Source organism: Musca vetustissima, unplaced genomic scaffold, assembly GCF_032173495.1.
Source record: "Musca vetustissima isolate MV318-11 ecotype Yass unplaced genomic scaffold, APGP_CSIRO_Mvet_v1 utg86691, whole genome shotgun sequence".
Lineage (NCBI taxonomy): Eukaryota > Metazoa > Arthropoda > Insecta > Diptera > Muscidae > Musca > Musca vetustissima.
This window is the reverse complement of record NW_026889429.1, coordinates 103,758-124,929: the sequence shown is the minus strand read 5'-3', so window position 1 is coordinate 124,929 and position 21,172 is coordinate 103,758. Positions and strand designations below refer to the sequence as shown.

General features: G+C 30.9%; 1 protein-coding gene across 1 annotated transcript; it reads right to left on the bottom strand.

Annotated features, from left to right (window-relative positions):
- Positions 1-3,376: 3,376 nt before the first annotated feature.
- On the bottom strand, positions 3,377-14,209 carry LOC133337140 (larval cuticle protein LCP-30). The gene is made up of 6 exons (XM_061545401.1): positions 14,159-14,209; positions 8,456-8,588; positions 4,885-5,056; positions 4,798-4,813; positions 3,895-4,058; positions 3,377-3,808 (listed from the first exon to the last, which is right to left on the bottom strand). The coding sequence occupies exons 1-6, from the start codon at positions 14,192-14,194 to the stop codon at positions 3,379-3,381; spliced, it is 951 nt and encodes a 316-aa protein (XP_061401385.1). The 5' UTR covers positions 14,195-14,209; the 3' UTR covers positions 3,377-3,378.
- Positions 14,210-21,172: the final 6,963 nt, after the last annotated feature.

Genomic DNA, 21,172 nt, shown 5'->3' with positions numbered 1-21,172 from the left:
GGGTTCTTCGTATGTGAAGATTAAATCCACACTTATCAATGAATATAAATTTTTCTCCTTGTTGGGGTATCCATTTTGTAAAGTCTTGAGCATATTTTTGTCTCAAGCCTAATGTTCTGGAGTCATTCTTTCGTTCTATTTCAATAGGTAATTTTTAATTTCCGTAATCCATATTCTATGCAGCTTGTGGAAATATTTATATCATTTTCTCTCAACAGTTTAGTTTTTATAGCTTTGAGGGTAATTCCAGGTTGACTTTCTACATAGAACTTAATTCTATTTCCTCCACGCTTATTTTCCTTCAATGTTCCAAAATTTTGTTTGTATCTTCTTATAAATGTTTTTTCGGAATTTATGTTTATGCAGGTTAAATTTGCAGCCTCGGAAATGGTTCTCCCCTCTTCATAGAATTTAAATAATAACAATTTCATGTCTTTTGTTATTTTGTTATACTGACCCAATTTGTTTCGGGGTCTTGTAGATGTAGCTTCGGTAGGTTCTAGAGCATTTCCACTTGCAATACTTGGCGAGGATATTGATTCTTCCTCAGGTTCCCAATTATCAGAGCTTCCCGAGCTAAAATCAGGTTCGCATTTATTTTAAACGTTGCTATTTTTAAATACAGTGAACTCTCGATAATGTGAACATCCAAAACAGTAAACTCTCGACAATGTGAAGTAATTACAAACAAAATTTTGGAACATTGAAGGAAAATAAGCGTGGAGGAAATAGAATTAAGTTGTTGACATCACAAGTTTTAAGTCTGATCGAGTTCTATGTAGAAAGTCAACCTGGAATTACCCTCAAAGCCATAAAAACTAAACTGTTGAGAGAAAATGATATAAATATTTCCACAAGCTGCATAGAATATGGATTACGGAAATTAAAAATTACGTTTAAGATGGCCTCTATTGAAATAGAACGAAAGAATGAATCCAGAACATTAGGCTTGAGACAAAAATATGCTCAAGACTTTACAAAATGGATACCCCAACAAGGAGAAAAATTTATATTCATTGATAAGTGTGGATTTAATCTTCACATACGAAGAACCCAAGCCCGTTCAAGACAAGGAACAAGAGCACACATTGTGTTGCCTACGGCCAGAGGTCGTAATGTCACTATAATTGCAGCAATAAACAACGCGGGAGTTGTACATCACACAATCGTTTCTAATTCCAGTGTCAATGTAGACAGATTTAAATTATTTATAGAATTTTTTTTTTTTTGAGAAAATCAATCCAGAGTTGGAAAATAACGCTCAAATACACAAGCGACATGACATAAAAAATTTGATCGAATCCAAAAGATGCAACCTTAAATTCTTACCACCTTATTCTCCAATGCTAAATCCAATCGAAAATGCATTTTCAAAAATAAAATTATGTGCAAGAGCTGAGCTGTGTGACGTTTCAATGGAACATAACATTGTTGATGTAATCGAGCGAAGTATTCAAAAGCTTACTCGGCAAGATTGTTCTAACTACGTTATGGACATGGTTTTGAAAATCCCACAAGCTGCAAGTCGGGAACCCCTTCATTAAGATAAGCAGTTACCTTATCATCAACAATTTATTAAGTCAAATATGTATTTCGCATTTAGGACCGGGTATTCAATTCTTGTTCTTAAATATTTATTTATTAAAATGTCAAGAAATACCCCAGTTTGTATTACTATTTATTTAGTTTTATGTAGTAAAGATATTAAATGAAATCACACCGAATTAAAGAATATTTATGTTAATTACATAGCCATACAACTATACTTGTTAATATTCTTTGATTTAATTTTCAAATATTGATTTAAAATTAGTGCAAATATTATATTTCCTTAGATAAGAATAAAGGTTTCATTTAATTTGGAAAAAGTTTCATTCTATTTGTAAAAGGTTTCATTTCAATTGGAAAAGGTTTCATTCTATTTGTAAAAGGTTTCATTTCAAGTGGAAAAGGTTTCATTTAATTTGGAAAAGGTTTCATTTAATTTGGAAAAGGTTTCATTTAATTTGGAAAAGGGTTCATTTAATTTGGAAAAGGGTTCATTTAATTTGTAAAAGGTTTCATTTAATGTGGAAATGCTATATATGCAATGGAATTGACTATTTATATTCACTATTATTTAATTTTTGTTTAGGAATACCCCAGTTTTCGAAAATGTGAACGTTTTTAAAACGTTTGCCAGTAATTCAATACTTAGGTTGCTATTTAGGTACGAAACAGTAAAAAACGGATCTCTGTCAGTGCCTGTTTTGGTTATAACGGTTAGTTTGGTAGTTTTTTTTTTTAAGAATTTGTTCTTGTTTTAGACCTAATTCATATTTTTTCCCATCACTTACAAAATTTCTTTCCAAAAGATATGAAAATTGGTTTGTAGTTAATTATGACATCCAATTTTCGTTATTTTAAGTATTTAGATATTTTAGAAAAGTTTGACATCAGAATATCTGCAATTTAGTTTAGTTTTAAAATTCACTTGAATGTCTCGATATAGGTTACATTTTTTTATATTCTATATATTTGTATATTCTCTGATGGAACGAGCACAAATGTTTCCCACCTGAATTCAACGCATTATTTCTTTATGTTTTTGATAAATTTTGAAAGTTTTACTTCAAGACAGTTTTATACATCTTAATAATTCCATAATGGTTCAAGAAATCTAATTTCAATTTCTTTCTTGTTCGGAAACCCGTTTTCTTTTTGCCAATATCAATATTGCAGTTTGTTAAAAATATCATGACATTGATGATTAGACTTCTTAAAATATATATCAAGTGGCAAGTTTAATATAATCTGGTTTATGTGCAATTCGTGTGATAAGAATTAAAAATACTTTCGCTTGGGTTTTTTCTTCTTGTTTTTTTATTTTCTATAAAAATTAGCAAATTCGTTATAAATATTCAATTAATAAAAGTCTAACAATTGTTGTTTGTGTGTGTTGTTGTTGTTTTTCATAAATAACTAATAACTAGAAAAAAGGATGAATTTCTTAATTTTTATAGCATGTTTTCTTTTTTCTTTTGTTTTTGAGATGAGTTTTGTTGGCATGTTTAATAATTTCGTATAAAAAATTGTGATGAGTTAATGGAACTGGGATTAAGTATATGTGATATATGGGGCATGAGGGAATTAGGGGTTTTGGGGGGAAATATGTGAATCGATGAAAAAATGACAGAAAAAAACTTAAACATTTCTAACAAAACAAAAAAGCTATTTATATGGCCTTCAAACTAATATCAGTGTGGTCCATATTTATAAAAAGTATGTAAATGGGTTTAAAGCGTAGCTTGGTTCGTTAACTTCTTCTAAAAACCCCTAAACACTAGTTCTAGAAATGGGGTCCATGAGTTATGTCTTGGTGGCTGTTTTTTTTTCTCTTTAGTTGTAATCATAGGAATCATCATCGTCCAAGTTGCCATACAGTGCTTCCATCTCCAATTGCAATTCATGGATTTGTTCGGCAATTTCACGGGGCATTTCTTCAATGTGAATGGCCTTAATCTCCTTCAGCATGTCCTTGCTCATGTGATCAATGCGGAAACCACGTTCATCGAACAGAGGTTTTTCACCATTGGCCTTGCGTTTCTCATCGACATATTTCAGAGCACGGGCAATGGCCTCTGGAATTGGGGGTGGTGTGGGAATGTGGTCACCCTCTGGCACGAAACCTTCGTGGGTACTTTTGTAGTTGACACGATAGAGTTTGCCATCATCACCGGTGTATTCATAACGACCCTTAGCATGGGTACCTCCAGTATGATGTAGTTTAGCCTGTTCTTCACCATAAATACCGTTCTCAGTTAGGAAACTAGGGGAATAAAGTGAGAGGGGGAAACCATGGAGGCGAAGGTAAGTAAATTAGAAATGTGGGTAAATAGTTTGCGGAGGACTTACGCATGATCATATTTATCGGCTTTACGTTCATTTTCCTGATGCAAAATCTTATGGCGACCTTCATCATCATAATTGAAGAGAATGCTGCGTGGTGTAGTCGTGGTTGTGGTAGTTGTTGTGGTGGTGGTTGTTGTAGTGGTTGTAGGTTTCTTGGTTGTGGTACTCTGTTGTGGTGAGTAAAAGTGACCGGAAGTTTGGGAGTAGAGCAGAAAAATTGATTTTTGAATATTTTTTTTCGAAGTTCTTTACAATTTTTGTTTGGGGATTATTTTTTTGTGGGGAAGCATGCATGCACAGTGAGTGGGGGTAGTAATTTTGAAAATTTACACATTCCATATAAAAAAATTGGGGACGATTGTTGTGAGAATATGGACAAATATGAGTCAGTTGCTGTTTCTTTTTTCGATATTTTTTCCTTGTTGTGTGATATTTTTACATTTATGTATGTTTGTGTGAGCATGTTAAATACTGTACAGTTTCTTTTTTCTTTGCATTTTTGTTGGTTAAATAATACAAAACTTAGATAAGCTTTCTTATTAGATATATAATACAAAAATAATAATAATACTTATTTAATAACACATATAACTTTACATTGGTCATAGATCATGCAATGAACTGTTATGGTTTTTGACAAAAATGATTTTTTTGATTTGTTTTTTTTTTTAATATTTTGTTTTGCGAAGTGAGTTTTGAGTGGTGATAATTAAATTGTTGACTGCCTGAATATTGTGTATTATTTCAAAATGTTTTGTTGATGATCAAATTTTGGTTTATCGTGCAGTTGATTTTTTCTTATTCATATTGATTTGATAATGTGGTGGTTTCTTCAATAATAGGTTCATGATCGGGAAAACCATATTCCAATTGTATTTCGGGAACTTTAAAATCAGCATTACTTACTGTGTACAGATTGTGACTGGAAAGTAAAAAATATACATTTTTTGAAAAATTGTCAAATATTAATTAATTTTTTAATTTTAAACTTACTCGTAGGGTTTGTCATCATGCACATAGGGACGGGCATCATGGTTATAGGGAATGTTGGTGCCACTGTATGGACCATAACCGCCATCATAAGGATTTGGTATATGCACATATTTACCTAATTCACGGTTATCCGAAACATGTACATATGGCACGGGCATGTGATGATAACGACCTGTAAAATGTTTTTTATAATGTTATTAATTTTTTGTCTTTTCTTGTGAAAATGGGGTATGGAAAAATGTATGATAATTTATTTTAATGAAAAAGTATATTGTAATGATTTTTTGTATCTTTTACACATTGGTCAACATGAATGACAGCCAGGTCACTAGAAATAAATATTTTTTAGATGATTATCTCAATGTTATTTCTTGAATTAGATTATAATTTAAAGAAATGTGGTTCTTATTGACTGCCATCTACTCTGTTGACCATTGTGTATTACACTTTTATACTGCTACGTTGGCAAAGCATTCCATAATTGACTGTAAAAACATTTTTTTCTGTGTACTTGATTAGGCAAATGAACTCGTATTTACATTTCCAAGGTTTTGTTATTTCTAAAAGAGAAACTAGCAAAATGTTTTACAGAAAGCATTTAAAATTAGTTTTTCTTATAATAAGTAAAACTAAAAATGGAATATACAAATATATATTACATACTAAATAAAGCGTAAGAAATATATAGCGTATAGTATATTTTTTAAAATATAAGTTCAAGCTTTTACGGCAGCTGTAAATTTACATATTTAAAGCTTCTGAATGTTCGTGGATTGCGTTAAAGCTTATGATAGTTATAAAATGCTTTTAAAGCAATTTTTATGTAATTAATTTTTGTGTTCTTAAAAATGTAGTTTTTGGAAATTTTGTAGCGTTTTACTGAAATGCATACTTTAATCTGCATAATTTGTTGTCCATTTACTTAGAATTGGATGAAATATATATGGGAACACTACTAAATTTTTCATCTGGGAATTGATTTTGAAATGAAGCATACATTTTCCACAATGATTACAATAAAGGATTTCTGCAAAATTTTGTCCCAACAACCAGAAGGTATTTGGGTTTTTGGTACACCATTTACTTAAATTTGGACGAAAATATATATGACAGCTATATCTAAATCTGAATCGATTTCAATGAAACTTTACACACGTAAGGCTATACTAAATTTAATTTCGAAATGGGGTTAATGTAAATATATGGACCCAGAAAAGCTTTTATGGAGAAAGGTTCGACAACCTCCAACGTACAGGAATAAATAAGGTGTGAGTTTTATATGGGTGATTTTTCCAAATTTATAAACATTTTAGCATCTTCTGTGACTTCAGTAGTGTTGGCGAGTTATTTGGGATACCAATTGTATTTTTTTTTTTGCAAAATATTAGACTGAATCCCTGTTTTTTTATAAAAAAAACTATTTATTAGTGGAAAATGTATGGCATATTTAAGGCATTTTTTTAAACACTGGATTCGGATCAGACCTTCTATGGGGCAATTTACAATCATAAACTTTTTATAAACACTTTATGGAAACAAGATTTTTCCCCATTAAAAATTCATAACAATGTCATAAATAGGGCCAGGGCCTTTGTATGGAGAATATGTCAAAACGTTGATCAATATTAAGCATTTTCTATATAATTGTTTTTCGCCTTTTCAAGAGCTCGAAATGCCATAAAAAATTAAGCTAATGCCTTGAAAATACTGACAACGGACCTGTACTGGTATATAGGAGTTTGACCAAAAGTGGACCGATTTATCCCATTTTAAATTTCTACCCTCTATCTTAAATATTTGGAGATCTATGGGGTCTTCGGCGAATATAAGACAAATTTATGCTCAAACAGATGTTGTATGGTATTTTTTTATACCCTACACATTTATGGCACGATTGTTTAATGTCTAAACACATAACTCACAAGGTTATTAGATCGTACAACAGTTTTACTCTTGTATTTAAAACCGTATGTAAATATTTACATCTATATGCATTTCCTTTTCATTGAAAAATTTCGATATTTTTGGACTTTTGCAGGTAAAACTCAAATAAATAAAAAAAATTACAATAATTTTAATGTTTTTTGTCAATAGTTTTGAAAGAATGCAAGGACCTAAATCAACGCAGTAGTTTTGTATACAAATATTTTTTCATTATTGATTCGAAAATTGTTTCGGTGTATAGAAATGTGTGTTTTATGAATCTCGGGAGACAGACGCAGAAAATTTCATTAAATAAAAACTGAGTTTAAAGGCAAGAAGGGGAGATGACGGAGACAAATTAAATGTGTTCCTCTTCGCTCCTTCTATTGCAAAAACAATTTTTGTATAGATATTTCTGTATCTCAATCCCCAAAAAGAAATATATTTAAAATTCAAAATAATTAAGTTTACCATATTCGTCGACGTAACCACCTTTTCGGTCTATAAATAAAATTAATTGTACAATAAATTAATAAAAAACTTTAAAGAAAAAAAATTAATAATAGAGGAAATAAATTGGAATTTGAAGGGATATTTAGCAAACAAGATATTTTATAAAGCAAAGACTTTGATTGGTTTTCTTTCTTAAATTTGAATTCACGCATATAGATTAATTAGATTCAAAATAAATTTTTGAATTGGAATTTACCGATAATTTTTGTTGACATTTTTATATTGTAATTATCTTATTTGCTATGTAAATTGTTATATTGTGTTTTTCTCTCTTGTTTTTGTGTTTTGACAAACAGCATATAATTGCAAACAAGATTCTGATGAATGTGAATTCTTGGTTCATTTTGCGTATTATTGTGAAATAATTTGGAAAAAAATAAATAGGGGAAAACAACAATACAAAATTATAAAACATTATAACCAAAATCAAAACAAGTTCAAGTGTCATAAACATCAAGATCACGGTGATTTAAACGTTACAACAATTAATGGGATCATAAATTATTAAAATTGAACCGAATTTTTCGTTTTTTTGAAATTACAGTGAGGCATATGTAAATTGAGTACAATATCACTGAGGTAGCTAAAAATAATAAAAAAACACAAAATATTAAAAGAAACGTGTCAAGTTGTATTGACACAAAAATGACGTTGTTTAGATTTTGGTTCTAATAAAAACGAACTGAAAAAAAAATTACAAAATTAGTAAGAAAAAAAGTAAATTGGTTTATGATGCAAAGCAAAGGTCAGCTGGTATCGTTTTTTACAAGACTTTAATGATGGAATTTCGAAAATGATACGCTTATACGATGTTATTAATCAAATGTTGAAAAGCAGTGTTAAATATGTAAATAATTTACAATATATTACAACTGATTTTTTGTTTCTTCTTCTACATTAGATTAGAAAATCAAAAGCGAAATTAAAACTAAAGCCAATATTCACATGCAATATTCTGTAAACCTTTTTTCTTTAGAAACATATTAAACAGCAATCTATTTTCGAATATAAATAGAATATAAATATTTTCGAATATAAATAGCAACATAGTTGTTTAGAGGAAAAAAGAATTCAAATTCTTTTTGTTGTTGTATTAATCAAAGTGGAAAGTGGTAAACCATCATTGATATAATACCTTCATCATTTGACCTTGGACGATATTTGCCATCATCTACTGGATGATATTTGCCATCATTGCGACCTGAAACATTATACTTGCCGTTATCGCCCTTAGCGGGTGCAGCACTGCTCAAAGCAATAGCGGTGGCCTGAAATTAAAAAAAATAATAATAATAAAAAACTCATAATAAATAAATTTGAATATAAAAGTAAAATAAAAAAAAAAAATAAATAAGTGAAATGAAAAAACTGTTAATTTAATTTTGAATCCTTTATAACTATTCTACACAATTTTTTTATAAATCAACAACATATGACCTGATTGATTTTAAATACTCCCAAAATGTATCTCGTCCATTTTTTTACAAATTTGTGTCAACTTCTTTAAAATTATTTCCCACATCGAATATAAATAAAATTTACCGTCTTGTATAACCTAATTCATCATTGAAACTTGTTTTTATAACGGTTCAATAAATATTTTTTGATAATTGATTTGTTCATCTCACGGTATTTTGTCATGAAAATCCAAATTTTATTTTTATGTCTACCAAATATATTAAAAGAATATGAGAAAAAATTAACAAATGCCAAAAATACAAAAGACTTCAGACACATGCGCTGTGTGCATTAGGTTATTGACTGCATTGCGGTATGCCTGTGGTGTGCTGCTTTTTTATAAATAAAACACACAAATAGACAACAATTTAAGGAATTCAGTAATAAACAAGTTTTTTTGTTAATCTACATTTAATTATTCCATTAACAATTGAAACGAGTAAAAGTGGTGGTGAGTTCACTCGAGCTGAATTGTTTTTTACTCTCCACCATGGGGAAGCCAAATTAGAAATGTGATGGTACCACACATATCTTAAGATAACGAAAAATGCCAAATTGGACTTCGAATATATAGATAGGAACCACTCAAAAACTCCTACAATCGTCGACATTTGTTGTGAGGATGTCTCCTATGGTTTGCAGAATGCTATGAGGACTTTATAATTGACATGTCAAAAGCCTGGTTGGAAAATTTGACTAGGACCTTCAACATACTGTCAATAAATAAACACATTTTGAACAAGTTCTGTGAAGAATTTTTTAATCCATATTCATTACCGATAGCTAAATAACAATTATTTCAGTTGAAAAACTTATATACACATTTATATAAAAATATATAAAATTGGGTTATGACCTTTATATGCGCGAAATGTCAAAACATGAACCAATATTCAAAATATTTAGCAAATTTGTTTTCGAACACGAAATGCCAATTTCAGACACTTCGTTTGGAAACTGGGAATAGGACCATCAAAATGGGAAAAATTTGCAGGCACGTTACATGGGCGCTATGTCAAAATATAAATCTGTATTGAAAAATTTGCGAACATGTGTATTTTACCCTCTGGGAACATGAAACGATAAATTACAGTCCCATTGTATGGAGATTATGCGAAAACGTAGACCTATGTATTGAATGTTCTAGGGGAAGGAACAATGTATGTGGGAAATATCAAAGTTCGATCGTGATTTCAAAGGATGATTTAAATTGTCAAAAAATCTATCAGTGGGTCTACCGCTACAATAAAACAGAGATAAATATTGATATTTTTTGGTAATGAGATATACAGTCTGTTGAAAAAGTGTCTAAAATTCTCAAAATACCGACTTGGGTCAATAATTAAAACTTTTAGTGCGGAGATGTGGTAATACCGTTATGAGAATCCAAATTACAGCCAATTTGATTGAAAAACTGGTAAGAAATCTCCATATTAAGGGGTGCCATATTATGGGGGCTACCCTAAATACAACAATACAGCTATGTTGGTTGGAAAACGTGTCCAAAATCACTAGAATACCAAATACCGTTATATGGGGGAATCCTGAAATTTGGGTCAATATTTATAATTTTTGGTACGGAGATGTCCTACATAATGAGAACCCAAAATACAAAATTATAGCCAATTCGGTTGGAAAACATGTCCAAGATCACCAAAATACCGAATATTGGGATATACCTTTATATAGGGGCAACCCTGAAACTTGATTCAATATTAATAATTTTATGTACGGATATGTGTTCTTCAATGAGAACCTAAAATACCTAACTACATTAAATTAAATATAGACTCCAGTAGACTAGAGGGCGCAAATATAAGGCAAAATTAGCTCGGAGTTTACGTTAAGTAAATATTTATGGAGGTAAATAGACAACGTCATATGTGAGAAAAATACCGAATTTGTCATTCTATAGCGTGAATGTTTCGGATTAATTGTTACGGTGAAGTTGCCAGTATATAAGAGCATAAGTACTGACATACATAAAACCTTTCGAAAACCTTTCTACATCAAGCTTCAAGCAACCATTTCCTAATACCTTACTGTAATTTGTACCATAATTTAATTTTAAAATCCAATATTTGTAAAAATTGCAGAATTAACAAAAGATCGCCAACATATTCCAACTTCAAACGTAACTAATGAAATGCTGACATTAATAACTAACAACATGTTCATGTTTTGGTTTTTTTTTTCATAATATTTATAAATATTAACAACTATATCATCATTTATTTAAATCAAGTTGCCAGAGGTAAATAAACGAAACACGAACGGGAGTGTTGTTTGTCATTTAATTGTTTTTGGTTTTCTTTGCTTCTTTTTCGGATTTCACTTTCAAACAAATGTGATATTTAATACCGATTATCAATAATTTAGCATGGCGTGTGAAATGAAAAAAGGTTCGGCGGTCACAGGCCAACGAACTACGTAAAACAGATTTCAAGAAGCTTATCTTTGTGTTATGCTATTAAAAAAATATATGGGTATCTTGTAGAATAGGCTAATTAAATTTTGAAATATATGTATGTACATACATTTTTTTGCATTTTGTTTTCAACCAACAAACAAGAACTGATAAGCTCTTGAACTTGTAAAGCAACCAAAAAAACCGTACAAATATTTTTCAAACTCAAAATAAAAAAAATGTGTGAATGTCCACAATTATGGGTTATTTTGAAAATAATTTTTTTATTATGTGATTTTTAATTTTGGCGACGATATTTAAACTGATAACAAAGATTTTATTTCTTCTTCTTCTATTGTGTTCGAATGAAGTGACGCTACAAACCGTTTGGTTGGTTCCGGTTTAATGTTATTATTATTATTTTTTTTTTTCTAATAGAGGGGGTGCTTAAAACCAAATCACAGCTTAAATTAAATTAGAAACTGTATACATTCTGGGAGTGTTTCTTCTGTTTTTTTTGTTTCTTTTTTTTGGTGGTGGAATTTTAATTAACATTATTTCAAAATAAGTAATTAATATTATTATGTCCAAAGAATGTCTGCATTCATATAAATTACTTTAAGAATTTTGTTTTGGAAATTTCATTGAAATATTTTCTGGTTTTTATGCAACTTTTTTGTATTATTTTTATTTGTTGCTGTGCTTCTGTAAATATCAAGAGTTGTATGAATATTTTATTAATTTCCGTAAAAGATTTATTATATCCACTGGCCAATATTTAATTGTTAATTTTATTTGTTATGACTCCTTAGCTTCCGCTAGTGAATGTTTAACTAAAAGACTTATGAGGTTTTTGGCCTCTATATATATATATGTGTGTGTTTAGTTTGTCATATAAGTAATTGTTGTATAATTACATACATAAATTTTATTGGAGATAGGTAGGGTAACACATAATTAATTTAATGCCAGAGTATGACGTTTATTTGTTGGTGTAACCACCCCTTCGAAAATTCAGTTTTCATATACGCGAAATGATGCAATAAATTTATTCGCCATAGGGCGATATATTATAATCGGTATCATTACATATATGAAATGTACATTAAATCTGCCCTGTGAACGAAATTATTTCCGAAATTGTATTGATTTTGAAAAGCTTTGACAAAATCGACAAATTTAAAAGTCGACTTTTTAGTCAAAGCAAAAATCAAAAAGCCTAAAATCAATTTTTAGTCAGAGGCAAAAATTCAAAAGTCGACTTTTGCACTCGACTACGAATACCTAGTGGACTGTATACATGTATAATTACAGCAATCCATTTGTCTGTGCCTAGCAGGAGGAGTAGTCTAACAGAATCCATCTTCGGAATTTATATTAGTTTGGTAAAAATATTGATGAATCTAATCGCCTACTCCATTCGATTCATATGAAATTTACAAGTTCTCTAAAAGTCGACCCTTTGTATGGGATATCGCGAGAGGTATCCAAAGGTGTGGACTGATAGGCTCTATCTTTGGATATAAAGTCGGATACACCATTCACGTAATATTATAAATTTATGTTTCAGCAAAACTTGGACAATTTTCGGGCTAAGGTACAAGAGCGAGTGGATGGATACTTCATTCTGATGTTATCGTTCGCACATGTCAGCCAGCCAAACAGACCGACTCGTGGATGTTTCTAAATCGACTACAAGAGATTTGGTCCAATGACACATGGGGTCTAGAAACGATATATCGCCTTAAGGCTGGTGGTATACATACATTTCAAAATCTCAAAATTATTAGGTTGAGATAGCAAAAGGACATTTATGATATTTAAATGAATATATCGCGGCGGTTATTTGGTGAGGTTCAAAATGACAAAATGGAATCTAATTGCTGTTTTCTTCATGAGAATTTCTGATCGTCTGAAATTTCTGAAAACAAATCAATTCACGTTCACATTCCGACCCCATATGGTAGCAAATTTTGCTTTTAAGTGGACTTTGTTCAGTTCAAACCACCAATAACACTAAAGAATAAAATATTATTATAGGTATGCTTTGGCGCCAGACCCACCTCTTGGTACACCGATCTCTAATAACTAAATAAATTTAGCTTGGTCTTCTCTAGTCACGTTTGTCGGTACCGATCCTAACCAATATATAATCTTATTTATATTTAAGACCGAGACCTTTTATGGTCATTATAGGACCCGAACACCACAAACATTTACAAATAGCACGGGCTCTGGGCAATGAATAAGCATTTATCAGGTCAAGTCAACCTTGTTCATATAAATGTTTATTAGTGAAAGACAGGATCCGGAGAATCTGTCAGTGTATGAAATAGGAACTGTCTTAGTCTTAGGATTCATATCTGCTGAAAATAGATTCTGATGGTAGTTGTGTATGGTATCACAAAGGAAAACTTTCTCCTTCAACAATTCTTTCCTTAATTATTTTTTAAACGCCTTTCTACCTTGTATTGTTCGGCAATGAAATTTTTAAGTAAGACAAATTCGAAATATATCTGATATTTTCTTGTAAATCTTGGGACCTCCACTTTATTTGTACGGCATTACATATTTCAGAATTGTTGTACTTATTCAATGTCAGCATAATATGCAAATGTAAAGTAATAAATATTTTGAAATAAATATACATGACAACTTCGAAGTGATAAATGTACATTTTTAAGCTATGAACTTCCGAACCCCACTTTTCCTTCAATCTTCTATTAACAATTTTAAAGTATTCTAAAGAATCGTACACATTTTTAAATAATCTTTGCCAATTTATACAAAAAATTCGGAATTCACTTCACTTCAATTTGCACTATGGGTTATATGATCAATGTTCGCAATACATGTTATTAGCACATTACAAATATCAAGTTTTGATTTTCATGTCCACTTCTTTCAGTTCCATTTATTTTTCACATTTTTTGTAATGTTTTTATTTTTGAATCCTTTTCAAATTTTACTCACCACAATTGTGAAGAACACAATCACGCTTTTATTCATGTTTGCACTTTTATTTGGTTTTATTCTTGAAATTAGTAAAACACTAAAAGTAGTTGATTTTATTTTTTTCTTTATATTCTCGTTTAATTTATTTTAATTTTTGTTTGTTTGTATTCTCGTTTTATTTTGGCGTTTCACAATATTCGCTGTTAATAAAAACAAATGCTGAGCTGTTTAATCCTTAGGCTTTGATTGTTGCAACAGGAATGTTTACTGACAGTTCTCGGCTGGTCACATTTATATGTGTGAACTGATTCTCAGTTTGTGGTATTCGAATTTCGAATTCTTCGTATTGAGTTTTTAACGAGTCACAAGAATATCAGCGCAAGCATCATCATCATCGTCGTCACGATGCTGGGATGAGGATGAGTACAACGTATTAACAATGTGTGGGGTTTGTGTGTATGTGCATATCTTCGATGCTGCTCTCGATTTGGTCAATGATTTGCCAGCTCACAATTTTGTTAGTACATACTCACGAAACGAAGACACACCGACACACCCACACATACATTGAAATTTAGTACATTAAATTTGGTTTATATTGAATCTGTTCGATTTAAGTGATACTCACAGTGTTCTCAACTGAGTTGCGCTCTAATTTTGTTTGGAGTTTGTTTGGGAGGGGGATTTTTAAGGCATTCACATTGAATTAAGAAGAGTTCTTTTGTTTTGAGACAGAGTTATCTCTTCTTATCAGTTATTATAATTAAACGCTCTTAAGTTATCAACTGCATTTGTATTGTAATTGAATCATTTTAGGTTCAATAAATTATCATATTGTAATCAGATATTTTTAATCATACGAATTGATAGCCACAGAAAGAAATATTCACACCATTTGTCATCACATTTCCCCCTCCATTAATTTCATCATAAATTTTTGGAAAGTTAAGATTTTTCGGAATGTGAAATAATTACAAATTTTAATTTTTAACTAATAAAAAGGAAAAAATAATTAGGATGTATTTTGTCCCTTGTCATTGATATTGTGGCTCAAGTTCTAAGGTATGGCATGCGGGTTATTAGAGTATATTTGTTGAGGATATTTTTGTTTAAATAATCTAATAATTATGTTACAATATAGTTTAAAATCGCAAAGCGTGGAATGTCTTTAAAATTAGGTTCATAAAAGTGTTGGAGCTGGGGATATACCTATTCCTAGTTGTGCACATAGATCGTTTCATTTCAATACCCATGTAATGTTCAATTACGTGATCTCGAAATTGGAATACCTAATAAATGAGACTGTGAGATTAGATATTCTTATTTTATATTGTTTATTTTTTCTAAATAAATTTCATTGCACTATCAATTATTAAATATTATTTTTGTAACCCTTAGCTTTAAAAATCCTAATTTAACGTGAAGGTATCGAATTAACTAGTTTTCCGTTAGCCGATCCCCTCATAGATTCAGATTTATCCCCTTTAATCTAAAGAATGTTATGTTGCTAATATATTTTTTTGAATATATCTACCCAAATACTACCACAGGTGCTCTAAGGGATTCATAAATGTTAAATTGTAAACAAAGTACATTTATGATCCGAATTGAATGAAATTTGGCATAGGTCACTTATTTGTCCTTGGGCCAAATCCTATTAAACCCTATTAAAATTGAGAAGAGTCGGTTCAGATTTAGATATAGCTACCATATATATTTTCGTCTGATTTAATGTAAAAGGTGAACCAAAGTCCCAACATATCTCTCGATTTGCACGAAATTTCGCACAGCGTACTAAATTAGGTCTAGAATGATGTGTGCTAAGTTTCCTGAAAATCGGTCCAGATTTAGATATAGCTCTTATATATATTATATATATATATATTCGTCTGATTTAATGTATATGGTGTAACAAAGTCCCTATATATCTTTCGATTTGCACGAAATTTGGCATAGCGTAATGAATTAGGTCTAGACTGATGTGTGTCAAGTTTCCTCAAAATCGGTCCAGATTTAGATATAGCTCCCATACATATTTTCGTCCGATTTAATGTTAATGGTGTACCAAAGTCGCTATAGATCGTTCTTTTGTTCGATCGTTCTATTGTTCGATTTGTTCTATAATGATGTGTGTTAAGTTTCCTGAAAATCGGTCCAGATTTAGATATAGCTCATATATATATTTTCGTCCGATTTAATGTAAATGGTGTACCAATGTCCCTAAATGTCTTTCAATTTGCACGAAATTTGGCATAGCGTAATGAATTAGGTCTAGACTGATGTGTGTCAAGTTTCTATATATATTTTCGTTCGATTTAAAACTCCTTGCACATTACAACTTTTTACCGGGTTAACCTACTTTATGAGGATTTATTTGGCATATATGCAAAGGAAATGACAATTGAAACCCACTGGGTTAACGAAATCCGGTTAAATGTAAACTTACTATAATGTAACTGGTGCACCAAAGTCAATATATATCTTTCGATTTGCACGAAATTTGGTATAGTGTACTGAATAAGGTCTAGAATGATGTGTGTTAAGTCTCCGGAAAATTGGTTCTGATGTAGATATAGCTCCCATATATATTTTCCTCCGATTTAATGTAAATGGTGCACCAATGTCAATATATATATCTTTCGATTTGCACGGCATAGCGTAATGAATAAGATCTAGAATGATGTGTGTTAAGTTTCGTGAAAATCGGGCCAGACTTAGATATAATTGCTATATATCTTTTCTTCGGATTTTATGTAAATTGTGCACTAAAGGACCACAGTTTGTCCGATTGCCACACAATTTGTTACAGTGAACTGTAGTTAATATAAGATAATCTCTGGCAAGTATCATTGAAATCGGTTCCGTCCGACTTTACTACTTTCCTTACTGGTTGTCCTCTAAAATACCTAATAATTATTTTTTGGTTTATTTTATATTTCCTTTCCTAGCTTATTCGTTTTTTCTTATATTGAGATATTTGAAGGTTTGGGTTTGATTTGCTGCAAAAATATTGTTAAGTGGTATTCATTTTTTTGATAGATAGTATACTTAGCTTAATAAGATTTGTAAAATTTTCTAGAAAACCAATATTTGTATCTGAATCTAAAATGGACTTTAACCACTTTCAAAATAAACCACTCATATTAACAACAATTTTCAAAATAAATTACCTTATGAATTGAACTGAAACAAAATACCAAATTCGGTTAAGATTGGAGTTTGTAACAACGTGGATCTATATTACTTTTTATGAGTCTCTGTGCACCAAAGAAACAAAGTTAGGCCGATTGCCGCAACATTTTGTACAACATACTGAAGGTAATATAACCTAATGTTTGTAAAGTTTCGTTGAAATCGGTTCAGATATAGATAAAGTTCCGTCCGACAACGTACTGAAGTTAGTATAGGCACACTTGTGCCTAGCTCTCACATCGCTTCGGATTTGGATATAGCTTCCATATACATTTTCGTCCAATTTTATGTAAATAGTGCTCCAAACTCCTTATGTTTGCCAGATTGGTACGAAATTTTGCAAAACTTACAAAGATATCGCCCATATATATTTTCGACCGAATTCATGTTAATTGGACCCCAAATAATCAACGGATGTCCGATTGAGTATTGTTGCAGAGTCACATGTTTATGGAATGATCTAAGTCCATTCACATTTAGATAAAGATCACATATTTTAGTTTATCCAATTTCATGTTAACTATATTAAAAAAATGCGACTTCTTTTAGAATGCAACTGTTGAATATACCCCAAGTGGTGAGGTCCCGGTTTACTTTTCTAATTTCCTAACTCTTTTTTTAAATTAAATTTTTACATGCAATTTTTAACGACTATATTTATAAGTTTATGAGTGGTTGCATATGGTCATATAATTCGGTACAGAGAACACAACGTGATGTCAATTGGTGCCAAAATCACTAAAATATCTTGTGGCACTGGGTTCTGAAACTCAAAAGAATTCAAATAATAAATTAGCATTGATCTCTAGTTGTTTAAAATTCACTTTCCACCTTAACTATTCATATCAAAAATGCCAGTGCGGAGAATGTTATTATAATGATCCTCTCCATTTTTATACCCTTCACCACACTGTGGTACAGGGTATTATGTCTTTGTGCATATGTTTGTGCAAAAGGAATCGTGATAGGCCCATGGTGCCTTTTGACAATATGCATAGAATCACTTTCTGAGTCGATTTACGCATGTCCGTCTGTCCGTCCGTACGTCCGCCCGTCCATGTATTCCGATTTGGATGAAATTTGGCACAGTTCAAATAGTTAGTCCACGGACGAACCCTATTGAAATTGGAGGACATCGGTTCAGATTTAGATATAGCTCCCATATATAGTTTCGTCCGATTTTATGTAAATGATGCTCCAAACACCCAATATTTGCCCGATTGGGACAAAATTCTGCACAGAGTACTGAATTAGGTCCAGGCTGATGTCTGCGAAGTTATGTTAAAATCGGTTCAGATATAATTTCATCCGATTTTTGTGAATGATACACCAAACTCCCAATATTTGTTCGATTGAGCATAGCGAATGCAATTGAGGAAAAAAATATGTGTGATAAGGTTTGTTGATTTTGATATAGGTCTTATATATTTTCTTTCCATTTCATGTAAATGGTGTCCCGAAGGGCCTATGTTTGTTCGATTTACACGAAATTTGACAAAGGGTATTAAATTGAATATTGAGTGATAAATAAAACAAATAGTGTATGCAACGGTTGCTCAATTAGGTCCATATGTTTATATATAGCCCCCATACAAAATTGTACTCGATTTCATACAAATTGTACACCAAAGAATCGAAGTCTGCCCGTTTGACATGCAACGTTTTATTCATTTCAGAATGGTATGTGTATATGGGAAATTACAAAAATCTTTTAAATTCCTTGAAACTGAGGTTTGCAGGGTCATAACTCGCGAAATATGAACATATTGCATATAATTTAAATTCATTTCTATAAACTGAAGTGTTTTTGTCAAAATCTTTAAATATTGGTATTAAATAATAAGTAGGGTGGAAGCTGTGATGGTGGTAATGTAAAAAAATGGGTGAAAATGTGTTGAAGCCAACGATTCCCGATTTGTGGCTAAACTACACATCGCACGCACATGTAATCAGTGACTAAGTTGAAGAATACCCCATGGACAATATGGTTCTAATGTATGATTTTTCGATATAATCACTACATCCATCCAAAATTCGGTGTTTTTTGAATTTTTCTTATAATTAGGACGCGCATCCAGATAATGGACTAGACTAATTATAAGATTGTAGAACTCAGCATATTTTTCTTAACCTATGTGCCAAAATTCATTAATGTGCTCGCAATTTTTTTTAATTTTTTTAATGGAATTTTAAAAGAATTTTGTAATTTCCCATATATCACATTTAATTTCACCCAAATATTCCAAATATTCTATGTCTGTTCTATATACAGAATATTGTATATATTAACATCTCTTGTATGTACTTAAAGTGGTGATGGGTATCATATAGTCGGCCCCGTCCGACTTTTGAACTTTCCTTACTGGTTAGTTATAGGGTTTAAAAAAGTTTGTTTAATATGTTAATCATACAGGCTCCAAAGTAAAAAAAAACACAATTGCAATTAAAAACCATTTCACTTGCAAACATGTACCAAACTGTCTATAATAATTACAGTTACGTTTATCTGTTGTTTTGAAATTCGTGTCCAATATATACATAAACCACTCCTCGTACACGTAAAATAAAAAGGGAGTTGATTGAAAACAATTCCAATACCGTCAACAACATTATGAGGTTATATTCTAATCTTATAATCGTTAAGGTAAATTCCATAATATGACTAAAACAAAATAACAAAAATAACTAGCAAACTAGGTATTATATGCAATTAACTCAGGATATGATAATTTTAACATTATTTATAAGAAAAATAAACATAGTAATAAGACACATGTATTGGGGCAGAAAACAACTGCCCCAATAAACAACAGAAAATTTAGTTTTAATGACAGATATGTCTCCATAAAATCAATCACAATAAAACAATCAATATCTTCGAAGCAATTAAAAACTTAATCATTATTTATACGTATAGAAAAAATGTGACTCACTTTATCGGCTATCAGTCAAGGTCATTCATACCACAATACAGAATTTGAACTTGATAATCATTTTAAACTCGAACAGAGAATAATTTTCGCAGTTCTTGCGGTACTTTTTTATTTGGAACAAAATAAAATTCCATTTTCATATTTTTATCAAGTCATCTTTGTTTATGCACGTACGTATTATTTTTTTGACCACATCTAAGTTGAATGAATTTATACGAAGATGCAGAAACCACATTCCGTATTTTGAGAACGACATATTTCGAAATTGCAATATTATTCATTGAAAATTATTGATAAAATTGTTGAACGATTTTGAGAAATCGAAATATGTACTAGGAATGGAACACGAAATCCCCAGCACGCTTTGTTCTAGCCAACTTCAATGGAAATAATAGGACTTTGATTTTTACGTCATAAGCATGAACCATCATCAGAAATAATGACTTTCTTAAGAAGTGGTTCTCATAGGAAACAAGAATACGACTGATATGAATTTCCTAGGAGAAGGTTATGACGAAGAATCTACTTGAAATGTACTCTTGTCCGATAATCATCAATTTCCTCATAACAATATTTTAAAATCATTGATTTTTCTTTTGGAAGGTCGATCGAAGGTCATAATGTGGTCAGCGTTTTCAAAGCAATGTTATGTTGTTAAGGCTCATCCTATAAATGAAAATTAACCATGTTATAATAACTAAGCCTACTAGCCTGCAGAGAGAGCAGAATCTTAATTCAGTCTTTGATTCTGACCTCCTTATTGCCATTTGCATCGCATATATTGGTTCCTAAATCGATATTAATGGACAATAAAGTTTTCAAAATCGGAAAAATTGTGTTTCGCGATATTTTTTAAATAATTTGTTTGTCGAATTTTGGTTTTTATAGTTTTTAAGGTCCTGTCCTC

Excerpts from the sequence above, each read along its gene's own strand:
- LOC133337140 (XM_061545401.1), bottom strand. The coding sequence starts at position 14,194 with ATGAATAAAAGCGTGATTGTGTTCTTCACAATTGTG. Across the intron at positions 8,589-14,158 it reads TTGTGTTCTTCACAATTGTG|GCCACCGCTATTGCTTTGAG; the intron begins GTGAGTAAAATT and ends TTTTAATTTCAG. Across the intron at positions 5,057-8,455 it reads TCCAAGGTCAAATGATGAAG|GTCGTTATCATCACATGCCC; the intron begins GTATTATATCAA and ends AACATTTTACAG.